Source organism: Manis pentadactyla, chromosome 14, assembly GCF_030020395.1.
Source record: "Manis pentadactyla isolate mManPen7 chromosome 14, mManPen7.hap1, whole genome shotgun sequence".
Classification (NCBI taxonomy): Eukaryota; Metazoa; Chordata; class Mammalia; order Pholidota; family Manidae; genus Manis; species Manis pentadactyla.
The window spans coordinates 12,855,252-12,867,680 of record NC_080032.1 but is presented as its reverse complement, the minus strand read 5'-3'; the positions used below and the strand labels follow the sequence as shown (position 1 = coordinate 12,867,680).

Sequence of the window (12,429 nt, the reverse complement as noted above, 5' to 3'; positions counted from 1 at the left end):
CAGGGAGGTTGTCCTTTCTGGAGGAGAATATCTGCGGAACTGTTGTTTCCCGGAACTGGATAGTTGCTTCCCGGAGGAGCTCTTGAGAGCGCACACCCCGGGGCAAGATTGCGGTCGAACCTCGGCCGCTGCCCCGGGTCTGGCAGAGCTTGAGAGTATTAGGCTGAGGCGGCGGTAGCAGCGGCCCCGACCCCGAGCGCGGGGGCCTCGAGCGGGTAAAGGTCTACGGCCTGCGGGTAGCGAATGGGAACAAGGTCGTGGGTTCTCCGGGTGGTGGGGCTGGGGACTTGGAGGGAGGTGTCCCTGTGAGCGGGTCCCTGCCTCTCCTGGTCAGAGGGGCAGATGCTGGGGGCTTGCCTTGGCCCTCCAGGGGTTCTTTCGGCAGCCTCTTACACCTCTTTTCATCCCTGGGGTGATAAGGCCTTTATAAACGGACTAATGCTGGGTGAAAAAGATTTGTTATTATGGTTGTTGATGCCAAGGAAAGACGCCGGGCCTCAGGAGTCACCCAAACCCGAGTTCGAATCCTGTTCGCTCACTCTGTGACCTTGGGTGAGTTCTCGCACCTCTCTGAGCCTTAGTTTGCTCCTCCATAAAATGGAGTCATTAACTCGTTTCACAGAGGATGTTGTGTAATAAAAGGTTTAATGCTGTGCCTGACACCCAGCTCTCAATAAAGGCAGCTGGTGTAAACGGTTTCAATAAAGAAAAACGTGATCGTAATTTGACTCTAAACCCAGCCCCACCGGCAGCTTTGCATTCTCACCTTTTCTCTGTGAATGGGCGAGTCTCTGGGTCATGTCTGTTTCACTTAAAATAAATCATTGATTTGGAGTTAGATATGGCTTCAAATTCAAGAGCCTAGCAAACTCTGACATGTCATAATCCTCTGCATTTCATTTTCTGTGTGTGAAGATGGGATCGATAACAGCACACACCTAGATAGGCCGTAGCCTTCAATAAATGATAGCTGTTAGGATTAATAGTGTAAGTCCTGTTGCCTATTCTTAAGAAAAATTGGACTACTGAGACCTGACAGAACTAAAAGGACAGAATTGGTTATCTGTACAGTGTCTGATACGTGACCCACCATTCACAACTCATGGAGGTCATTAAACCTGGCTGCCCAGCTATTCCCACAGTGTGGGGAGAATCCTTTTGGGCTCAGTCAGCAGTTAGTATTTATGGTGCTTCATCTTTAGACAGTACCACTTCTGGACTGTCATGTGCTTTCATAGTTCTCCGTGAAGTTGGCCTCATCCAGAAAAGACTGAATTTGAGCCAGTCTCATAGGACTATAGAAGTAAAGAAGCATCTGAGCCCTGTCTCTTAGTATTAAAATCTTGGCTCTGCCCCTTACCTGGTATAACCCGTACTATAGGATAGACGAAATGACTTCACAGGGTTGCTGTTCTTACTAGATAAGATCACATAGAAGACTTGATACATAGTGGGTACTCAATCAAAATGTTTCCCATTTGCTTTTTAAGTGATCATATCACCAACCTCATTTCTTAATCTTTTCACCTTATCGTTGTTTTCCTAACTGGATTGTAAGCTTCTTAAGGACAATACAGTAAAGCTCACTTGTGTGCTATGTGCTTTCAGTAAGGGAAAATACTCCTTATTAATATTTTCCCATTTAATCCTAGTCACAGTGTTTAGTGATGACTAAATTGAGGTTCAAGAAGGATCAATATTTTGTTGAATTCTTTAGCAAGGCTAAGAGGTAATTACTATTATTATCCTCAATTTGCAGATAAAGAAACTGAGGCCTAAAGAGGATAAGTAACTTGGCCAAATGAAGTAGACTCAGAACCGAAAACCAAGGGCTGCTTTGTCTAACCCAAGGCCTTTTCTGTTACGTAAGCCTTTGCTTTGATTCACCATGGCATTTGGTAGAGTAAGTACTTCATTATGTGTCTTATTTGATGAACTATAGTAGACATAAGAGGTAGAGGAGATGAATAAGAAATAATTAGAAAAACTGCAAGATATAGACTACTATGTGGTGTAAACAGAAACCAACATATAGCATTGCTGAAGGGATGATAATCTCAAGGAAGAGATCTTACCTTGCAAGGCCCCCTGGGAGAAATGAAAGTTTTGAGATAGTCTCACAGGCACTTCATCACAGTTGACATGCAACCTCCTGTTTTTTCACTGGGAAGAGGCTTCCTCTTCCGCTCCTCCCAGTCCCCCAAATGACGGCCTGTCTACATGTTAAGGGAAGAGCATACCATTGTGCTCATTTCCTGGGCCCTGGCTTTTGCAGTTCTCAGGAGCTTGAAGCTGTTAGCCAGTCTAAACAGAACCAGGGGTTTATAGCCCAAGTGATAGGGCTGGTGAGTCTTAGTGCCCCCAGGGATAGGAAAAAATTTAATGGGTGAGGAATGTAAAGGTTCCAGCATTATTTTCTACCCAAAGAACCTTAGTGACTGTACATATGGGAATCTGTGCTGAAGACTTTTTTAAAAAAGAAATTTTTGTGTCTGTAAAACTAATACATCAATTAGATTTATTGACTGTGTACTCTGTCAGCCACCCCAATATGTACTTGATGTATATCACCCCTTTTAGTCCTCATGATCTGCCTCTGAGGCAATTGACAGAAAGGCTCTAAACCATCTCCTGTAGTACACGGCACAGCTAGGGACTGGCTCCAGCTCTGTGTGACTCCATAGCATGCGTGTCTCACACAGTAACATGCCACTTTACCATGTGCTTCCTGGGGAAACTTTAGAAACCAGACTAAGGAAGCAAAAATTCTACTACTTCAGAACAATCATTCTAACATGGTGTATTTTTCCCCCGTTTTGTATCTATATGCACATGCATTTCTCCTTTTCATTATGTAACTGGGATCATATTGGTTCACAGGCAGCCCTTTTTTCTTAGGCGTAAACATTTTTCCATATCGCTTAAAATGTCAAACATAATTTTCTGTGGCTTTTGAACATTCCATCCCTTCCAGTATTCTCACCATCACAAAGCATGTACAGCTGTAACTCAAAAACTTCTTTGGAATTATTTGAAGCCTCTTCCCTTTAAACTGAGCACTGGGGAGATACAGTCCATAACATTTAGATTAGACATTAACTAAAGGGGAGACAAGTGTTTGTTTTTAAAACCAAAGACACTGTTCTTATTACTTTTATTCATATATAATGTTCTATGGGTAAAACTTAGCCCTAAATCTGGATGTTTTCCTTCTTCGTGTGCCAGAAAAGACAGGATCTTCTGAAGTGAGAAGCTGCCCTCAGCTGTGAGTCCTGTGCAAGATCACTAATGATTACCTGGTATTTCTGGATCATAGGCAGGTCCTCAGGTGAGCTCAGACTTCCACTGCTAGGTAGAAAGAGTGAATGACTTCGAAGATTGCTGTGTTCTTCTTTTTGGCCTTCTTACTTTCTGACCCTTCCTCCTGTGATCATGTGGGCTTTGTTTTGTTTTGAGAATTACTGACAAGAGACCCATAATTGAAAAAGTCTTGTGTAACAGATGTGAGTCAGTATTGCAAAGGGGTCACAGCAGTCCATCCATATGTTGACATGTTTTCAGGTGGAAACTGTTTTGAGTAAAGAAACCTGGTAAAGATATTGTTTTCTAGAAGACTAGATTTCTAAATAATTCATTTCAGTGCTTTTGTGAGCTGGGTTGATTACATATTTTGCATAGAATTACAAAGTTATCAAGCATCTAAAGAAACCATCTTGGAGTGGGAGGCTCCGTGGACCAGTGCTGGGTGTTCTAGGTTGATAGCCAAAGCCATCATTTGAGAAATAATAGTTACTCATGGTTTAGCTAAAAATGTAGTTGATAATTTAGAGCTTCTGTCCAAAAAGTGCGAATCAATGGATGGCAGAGGTTCTACTCTAAAGTCTTTATCAGCCTGTGGCAGGATGGGAATAGTAAGGACAACAGAGTAAGTTATATATAAAACCAAACATATTTAATTTAATATATTGTTTTGCAGTCTGGAATCTTTAGTTCCCCCCCACCACCTTTTTTTTTAAATGACAGGCTTCTTTTGTGATGGGCACAAAGTAGGTACTGTTAAATATTTGCTGAGTGAATAGGTGAATAAAATAATGGTGACAGTAAATAGCTATGTTGGTTTTTTTCCCCTTTAGTCTTACTCTTTGGCAAATAAAAGTTGAATGCTCAGTATTGACTTCCCAGATATTGTGGACTGCTTCAGAAAATTCAAATATCTAGAAACCTTTGACTTAGAGGATGCCTGGTTTGAATTAGAGCTCTGTGGATGCAATTGATTCATGCTTTGTTCATTTGTTAAATGATTACAGAACCTGTGCCCTATGCCAGACACTGTGCTGTCTCTTAGAAATGCAATTATTTAATACAGGAAAAAGCACCACTGGTCTTGGTGAGCTGCATGAAAGGAGCCGATAGGAAGTTGGGACTTGTGCCAGGAGAGCGATTAGTCTTTTGAAGGGTGCTGGAGGGTCCTGAGTAGCTCTGCTGCTGCCCATCCCTGCCTGCCCTTTGCCCATGAGCCCTATTCTGTGCTGGTTTTTCATATAATAACCTGCACCAGCCTTTTGCCTTTTGCCTTGCAGGGCTTGTGCATGTTTGCAAACATGTTCACTGCTTCTCAGACCTCGAGAGCATGGTTCATTGACAGAGCCCGTCAGGCTCGAGAGGAAAGGCTTGTGCAGAAGGAGCGGGAGAGGGCGGCCGTTGAGATTCAGGCCCATGTACGGAGTTTTCTCTGTCGGAGTCGACTACACAGAGAAATCAGGTGGGTGCCAGGGACTCAGCACATTTTTCCTTGCTTCCATCTAATAGCAAGAAAAGGTTTTTCTCTCACAGTTCTTGAGAAGCCTTCAAGCTGCTGTGAACTTCAATTAAAAATCTCTTTTTTTACCCTTCCCTCCCTAGGAGAGAGATCGATGAGTTTTTTAGAACAGATGACTCTGGGCCCAGTAAAAGAAGCGCACTTTGTATTTTCAAGGTTGCCAGGAAACTGCTATTCTTGTTCAGAATTAAAGAGGATAATGAGGTAAAATAACAATAGTAAACATATGTCATGCTCACTATCCACCAGGTCTTTTGATACAGATTTTATAAATATGAACTCATTTAGTCACAGCAACTCTGTGAGATCAGTCCTGTTAGCCCACATGCCACCCCTTTGGGATTTATGTTTTTGTGTATTTACTGTTCGTTTCCTTGGGACACATTTTGTAGGGATTATGTTCAGTGTTTCTGGGAAGCATCGTGATTGTTTTCACCTTGACTGTTGTAAGTGCATGGACTCAGGTGCCTGCAGGAGCCAGGCAGGTTAGACAAAGGAGTCATTTGAAAGAAGCCATTTCTGAGATGAAACATAATACAAGTCACATAGATGGTAACTGGCAGTAAAGACATCTGAGGGAGTGATGGGTCTGTGGCATGGCCTTCCAGAAGGGGCAGCTGCTGCTTGGCTCCAGCCAGTGGTGGGCAGATCACTCTGATTTTTAAAGAGGTGCTGGAGATCTTTATATTCAGTTCTCTGATTTGTAAAAATTGGTAGCTCATTTGAAATTTCTCTTAAATTCTGCATGTCAAACAAAACATGCTGGTTGTACCTTCAAGGTTAGAAGGATCAGCACAGCAAATACAATTCCAGGGGAGAAGGTAATTCTCTGTAATAGTACTAATGATATCATTGAGGCTTGTCCCTGTATAACCAGTGGGTAGGCATTCATTACTGCTATGCTTCACATTGTGCCAGACCCTCTTTTAGGCAAGGGGGCCGTGGAAGGAAACCAGGTGGGGAAGGTCTCTACCCTCGTGGTGCCTGTAACCCAGCAGGAATGGGAGGAATATCTGACCGTGAACGCAGAGTCACATAGGTGGAGATAGGCGGGTACAGTGAGCTGACCCCCATTCACAGAGGAGGAAACTGCAGCACAGTGTGGCAGGGCGGCTGCCCAGGGTCACACCTCTGTTGCGGATGGATCCAGGGTTAGTGTAATCCGAGTGTAACCTTGTTTCCAGTTATACCACTTTTCTTCCTTTTTGCATTTCAAGATAAAAAAAGATGATCTTGAAAGTGAGGTAAAGCTCAGTATCCATTGTGCTTACAAAGCGGCAAAAGGAGAGTGATTTAGGAGACAGCTATTAGTGTCAGAAGGAGACCCAATCTAAAGCATGTGCATAGGGCTCATCGAGCCTGTGGCCTACCAGTTTGAGAGCCTTTCTTTAGCGTTTCTGATCATCAGTTTCCACACCTCTAAGACGGAATTAAAAATGATCACGTATGTGAGTCATCTGACATAATGCCTGCATGTGCCAGGTGCCCATGGAGCATTGCCTCTTTCCCGTGTCCGTATCAGTGGTGGGAATTTATGACCCCCATTCTGCCTCTTTGCAGAGATTTGAGAAGTTGTGTCGCTGCATCCTGAGCAGCATGGATGCTGAGAATGAACCCAAGGTAAGTGGGGTGGGAAAGTCTCACGCAAGCTTCCTGGCCAGCCTATTTGGCTCTGAAGGTTCCTGTTGAATGTTACGACTTTGCATATGTTCACACGCACGTGTGAATAAGTAATGGGTTAAAACAATAGCAGAGTACAACACTTCCTTGTCTCTCCTCATCTAAGGAGCCATGTTCTCTCTTGCCTGTTAGGATGGTAAATTCCCTTGCTAGGCTATTTTATCTTTGGGTTTAGTGTTAAAATAAGTCCTGTTGCTGCTTACTCACCCATTCATCCCCACTGCCTTATCAGGCACTGGGCCTAGCTGGTCGGTCCTGCTCCATATCTAGAATGTATATAATCCCACCCCTGTAGTAGCCCATCACGTTTCTCTTTTTACTGCCTGTAGGTGTGGTATGTGTCCTTGGCTCTGTCCAAGGATCTCACTCTCCTGTGGATTAAACAAATCAAAGACATTCTGTGGCACTGCTGTGAGTTTCTTGAGCAGCTCAAGGTAAAAAACAAACAACAAACAAAAAAGTAAATATTTCCCATATGAGGCCTTTAGAATATATTTTCAGAGTCCTCATGAGATTCCCTCATAGGTTAAACCTTTGGAGATGGGTCAGTCAGAGTCTAATAAAGAATTATTGAGACCCCTGTTCTAGAAGAGAGTGAGTTAGCTACAGTTACCAGTATGAGCACTTCTTTCATATACAATATTTTGAACATTGACCTGCACTTATCATAGTCTTAATGCTGGGATATCTGTAGCCTTCCTCCTTTCATACTTTATAGTGTATATCATTATACTAATCAGGCCTCTTGTTACAGGTGCAGAAACCCAACATGAGTGCAGCTAGTGATAAATACAAGCTAGGGAAGAAGGAGGATATTTTGTTATTGAATGTACTCTGTAACATGGCAGCTGGGGGTGACTAAGACAGGGCCTTCTGGAATCTCCCTCTTGTTCCTTTCTTTTATCTCTGCTTCCTTTGGAATCACCTTGTCCTGTCCGGCTATAATCATGGCGCCAGCAGTTCTGGCCTCTCGTCCTTATTCTGTCTTGGCCAAAGAGAAAAGAGAGGACTCCCCCACCAGTTCAAAAATCTGGGAAAACTTATAAAAACCCAGCGGGATCCTGGTGTCCACCATCAGCTGGTCACAACCATGGCAGGAGGGATGGTGGACAGGAGTGTGAGTGAATACAAACAGCAGCTATTTCCGCTTTGCATGTAGGGAGGGAAAGTTTTAGGGCAGAGGCTTGGCAAGGACTTAGGTTGCAGCTGCGCAATGGGGCAAATGCCCCCAGAGCCCATGGTGATCCATTCCAAGCCATTTCTCTTGAGGGGCTTTGAGTGGCTCTTGGCCCTGGCCAGGCAGCAAGCATACATGACCACCATGTTTACAATAACAGCCAATATTACATGGGGTTATTATCTGTGTGCCAAGAACAATTTTCAGTGCTTTAAACACATTAACCTATTTATTTCTCACAACAACCCTTTGAGAAAACCAGGGTTGCTATCTCATTAGTGCATGAGGAAACTCAGAGAGGTTAAGAAACCTACCCAAGATCACACAGCTAGTAAGGATAAAGCCAGAAGTCTGAACCAGAGTCCCTGTTATGCTCAGTGGCCCTCCTACCCTCTTGCTCCGGTGCACATAGATAAGTACCTGTATGCACATGTAAGTCCATATGAACAGCAAGCCAGCCCCAGCATCTGTTCCCCCAAGAATTCTCAGTTCACCATTCCCAAGAGTATTTCAGATTCCATGGCCAACCGCTGGTGTGCAAAATCCTCTAACGTGTAACTCCTAGAGTGGTCATTCCCCAAGAGAAAAGGAGTAAAGACTCACTTATAATCCCAACTCATTTATTTGAGCCTTAATGTATCCTGAAAAGCTATGAAGTGGTTGCTGCACTCTCCGGAGCTGGAGGGCATGTGTCCTAACCAGCCTCTCTTTATGGTTTCCAGCCTGAAATTCTACAAGACTCCAGACTTGTCACACTGTACCTCACGATGCTTGTCACCTTCACGGACACTTCGACATGGAAAATTCACCGGGGAAAAGGTCTGTGGGATTTGTTTCCAACTCTCTCCTAAGTCACATTTCATAGAGAGCCTGGGGACCTTTCTGCCTGCTTAAGTAGCATTTCTGTCACCACAAACTTCAGGAAGGGCCCTGAAACCACGCAGTGAACGTGCCCTGGCACTCCCATCAGGTTGCATTGTAGTACCCAGAGTATGTTCAGGATTGTGTGTTATACTGTGCTCTTTCTTGGAATTCGTGTTTAATGGCACAGTCCCTCTGATCTCCTTTTTTATAATTTCTACAGTACCTCAGCCTCCAAGTGATGATATTCCTTTGGGCCTTGTCATTTCACTGGGAGAATCATTTGGCAGCAAATAATTCTATTTTGCCCATAAAATTTGCATTGTAAAGCTGCCTCCTTCCCTGAATATTGTACTTAACCATACATGTTCCATATAGTCACGTCATTCATCCATGCAACAAATAGCCTACTATGTGCCAGATACTGTGCAGGCACTGGAGATACAGAAAAGTCCACAGCCTGCTAGGAGCCCTTGGTGCTGAACTGCTGCTGTGTGCCTGTGCTTCCTCACAGAACTTGGGGGGAGACAGACATTAAAGAGAAGCATATGTATGTGTGAATTTATATGAGTAACAAATAGGAACATATACATGAATAACAAACATGTGAACACATATATGTCATGACAATAGTGTGATAAGTGGTGCTCAGAAGGAAGAGTACAAGAGAAAGATGGCATTTCGTGTGGGGTCAGGGAGGCTGGCCTTGCTCTACCTGGGGCTCAGGCTTTCCAAAACAAGCAGGGTCTGAGCTACGAGCTGGAAGAGGGAGAGTCAGAGTTCACAGAGTGAAGGGGAGAGACAAAACTGAAAGCAGAGGAAACAGCATTTGCCTGGGCTCCAGGCCAGGACGAAGCGTTTACTTCAAGACATCCTGGGCTCCAGGAAGATTTAAAAGTGATTTCTGAGCCTTTCCAGGAACCTTGTAACCCAGTGGGGAGAGGAGGCAGCCACAGAGAGGGGAATGTACCAGGCCCTCAAAGGGAATTAGAATAAGTACTCCAGGAGCTTGGAGGCTGGGCCCTCCTGGTTGGGGAAATGATGGGACCCACCTCCTAAGAGGTCACATGTGAGCTGGCCTTCCCGGAGAGAGGGAACTCAGGAGATGAGGCGTCACCCTGTATTCTGGCACCAGACCTGAGGCGAGTAGGAGGTGAACCTGAGAAAGTCTCCTTGTTTGTTGGCCTTGGGCCTGGGGCATGATTTTCTGTCCCACATTATGGCCAGAGATTTTTTTTTTCTCACACCTTTGTCTTTGTTTAGGTGAGAGTCTTCGACCAGCCATGAACCACATTTGTGCAAACATAATGGGACATCTCAACCAGCATGGATTTTATTCTGTGCTGCAGGTCTGTGACCCCATCCCCTAATATGTGACCTCTTTCTCCAACACCTGAACTAGGATTCTTACATGTGGTTTCAGCATATCTAGTACCTACCCCACAGAAACACTTTCTGTGGGAATTGCTGAATGCCTAGCATCCTCTCCTTGCCTGGCCCCCTGGCCTTGAGTCACTGTGGTTTGTGCAGGGAGAACAGTGGCACAGGGGTCCCTTTATTACACTACATTTTTGGTTACAGGGATAATTCAGTCACTTGAAATTAAAAGTCAGGAAGAAGGCCTCAGGCCTTGTTCCCTCAGGGTCCTTCTTGGTTAGACTCTGGAATTCTCTTTCTACCTCTGTGTCTCTGAACAGCTTTCTGTCCACACTGTGCCTTATTGTGCCCCTCTTATATCCAGGGAATTGTCAGAAATCCAATCTCTGTTTAAAAGTACTTTGAAATTCCTGAGTTTGCGAAGGAACACTGAGTTAACCCTTCCTTCTGGCTGGAGCTGAGACAGGCTCCTTCCGATTGGGCTTCGTGTTCTCCTCACAATAACCCCGTGTGGTGGTGTGACGGCCAAAGGTGGTGTTGTCAACAGTTGCTTTCAGTGAGAAAGCATCTATGTGACACCAGGACTCTGAACTGCTTCTAAAAGAATAGTGTCTTGACATCTTAAGTCTTTTTATTGACTGTTAACTTTTTTAACTGGTACTTAAAAGTTTTAAACATAATATTTAAGGTAGAGAGAGAGTGGTATAATGGACTTCCATACCTATTTCTTTTCTGTCCCTTCCTTTTTAAAAAAAAATTTTGTTACCTGAATTACTAGTTTTACTTTTATGCTTTTTTTAATGAAAAATGAACATAAAGTTGGCATTGTCCCCTCACCAGTTAAAATGTTCTTTTTCAGGTATTGTTAAACCGTGGCCTGGCAAGACCCCGGCCTTGTCTGTCCAAAGGCACTTTAACTGCAGCCTTTTCTCTAGCATTGCGGTAAGTAGGAAACCATAGCTGAGGGGTTGGCATGCTTCTGAGGGCTTCCCCCTCTTGCTTTTCTTGTCTCTTGTTAGGTCTGGGCTTCCTACTTTATCAGAATTTGTAGGAAGTGTTGTTGTTGGGGAAAGTGACAAAGCTGTGACTGCTCCTTTTCTTAATCTTCCATCAGTGTCCCTGAATGTTTTTGTATCATGATTTGAAGGAAGCTATTCAAAGTGAATTGCTTTCATTCTGCCAGGTGCCAAGATAATCATTTTTCCTTTTGAGCTTTTAACTGATAAAATATAGGAAACCCTAAGAGCTGGGGGAGACCCAGCAAAGGACAGGGTAAAAGGGTTAAGGCAATAATGTTGTAAACATGGGTTTAAAGTGTTAGAATTTTGGAGGACCAGCAACGATGTGATATTTGCCTTCACTTAGTTCGGAGATGTGAAATACATAAGTAGCTGAACATTTCCTTGTAGAAATTATACCTGTAATTCTGAGAACTGCCATGTGAAACACTGTGCTTGTTAATGAGGATAGAACATTCTTAAATTGTTGAGAACAACACTAATTTGGAGAGATGTTAACAAGATAACCTGATCATCTTAATTCCCCAGATGGTAATTCAGTTAAGGAGTGTCCTGGTCAAACCAGCTGGTAGAGCTGCCTGCTCTGCTCTTTCCTGCTCATCCACAGAGTGCCTGCCTGCCTAGAGCTCTGACAAGTGCCACGGTAGCAAGGCCCAAACGGTATCTGAATATTGGATACCCTTGCCCAAGTTTTGGATGGCAGAGCATTTCTATTTAATATCCCATGGATTCTTTTCCATGGAACAGCAACTTGGAAAATGATAGTCTAGAACATCATTTAACAGACTTTTTCTGTGAAGGGCCAGCTAGTAAATACTTTCAGTTCTGTGGACCATGCAGCATCTGTCACAACTGCTCTGCCATTGTAGCTCAAAGCAGCCATAGACAATACATACACCAATGAGAATGGCTGTGTTCAATAAAACTTACAGAAATAGGGCTGCATAAACATGAGCATTTCCATCATCACAGGAAGGTCTGTTGGACAAGGCTGGTCTAGAGCAGCATTGCCCAGGAGAAACGTAATGAGAACCATATTTAATTAAAAAGGACAAAAGGGAGGGGAGATTATGTTTAACAATGTATTTAAATAAGTTTATCCACAATACTATTTCTACATGTAATCAATATTTTTAAATTATTTTAATTAAAAGTAGTTTATCATTTTTCCTTTCACACTGAGTCTTCAAAAACTGGTGTATATTTTACACTTAGAGCACGTCTGAATTTGGACTGGCCACATTTTAAGTGCTCAGGAGCCACACCCAGCCGGTGGCTACTAGACTGGACTGAACACCTCTAGAGGCTACACGCTCATACCAGAGGAATGATTCTCATAACAGGATTCACCCAGTTATGCTAAGGTAGCGAATGTTTTAGCAGCCAATGATACCTTCGTTTTGTACTTTGGAAGGAGTTACAAAGAGTCGTAGTTAGCAAGTTATAGCTCCTAGGTACAAACAGGTTTTCCTAGCAGCAGGTGTACTGCGACTCCC

The 12,429-nt window shown here is 43.6% G+C and overlaps 1 protein-coding gene across 17 annotated transcripts in view; it reads left to right on the top strand.

Annotated features, from left to right (window-relative positions):
• The first annotated feature begins 54 nt into the window (after positions 1-54).
• Positions 55-12,429, top strand: part of UBE3B (ubiquitin protein ligase E3B) — a 49,623-nt gene continuing 37,248 nt past the window's right edge. For 6 of the 17 annotated variants that reach the window (XR_008993797.1, XM_057491999.1, XM_057492000.1 and 3 more), the window contains exons 1-11: positions 55-215; positions 421-556; positions 1,760-1,865; positions 3,226-3,328; positions 4,581-4,762; positions 4,903-5,023; positions 6,380-6,439; positions 6,829-6,933; positions 8,399-8,495; positions 9,801-9,886; positions 10,774-10,856. Coding sequence is in view for 16 of the 17 variants with exons in the window: in XM_057491999.1 (XP_057347982.1) it covers positions 4,590-4,762; positions 4,903-5,023; positions 6,380-6,439; positions 6,829-6,933; positions 8,399-8,495; positions 9,801-9,886; positions 10,774-10,856 (725 nt within the window). In the remaining variant the exon portion in view is untranslated. Of the gene's footprint in view, positions 222-420; positions 557-1,759; positions 1,904-3,225; positions 3,329-4,580; positions 4,763-4,902; positions 5,024-6,379; positions 6,440-6,828; positions 6,934-8,398; positions 8,496-9,800; positions 9,887-10,773; positions 10,857-12,429 lie in introns of all 17 variants that reach the window. The other 11 variants (XM_036904015.2, XM_057491993.1, XM_057491992.1 and 8 more) reach the window with 11 other exon arrangements.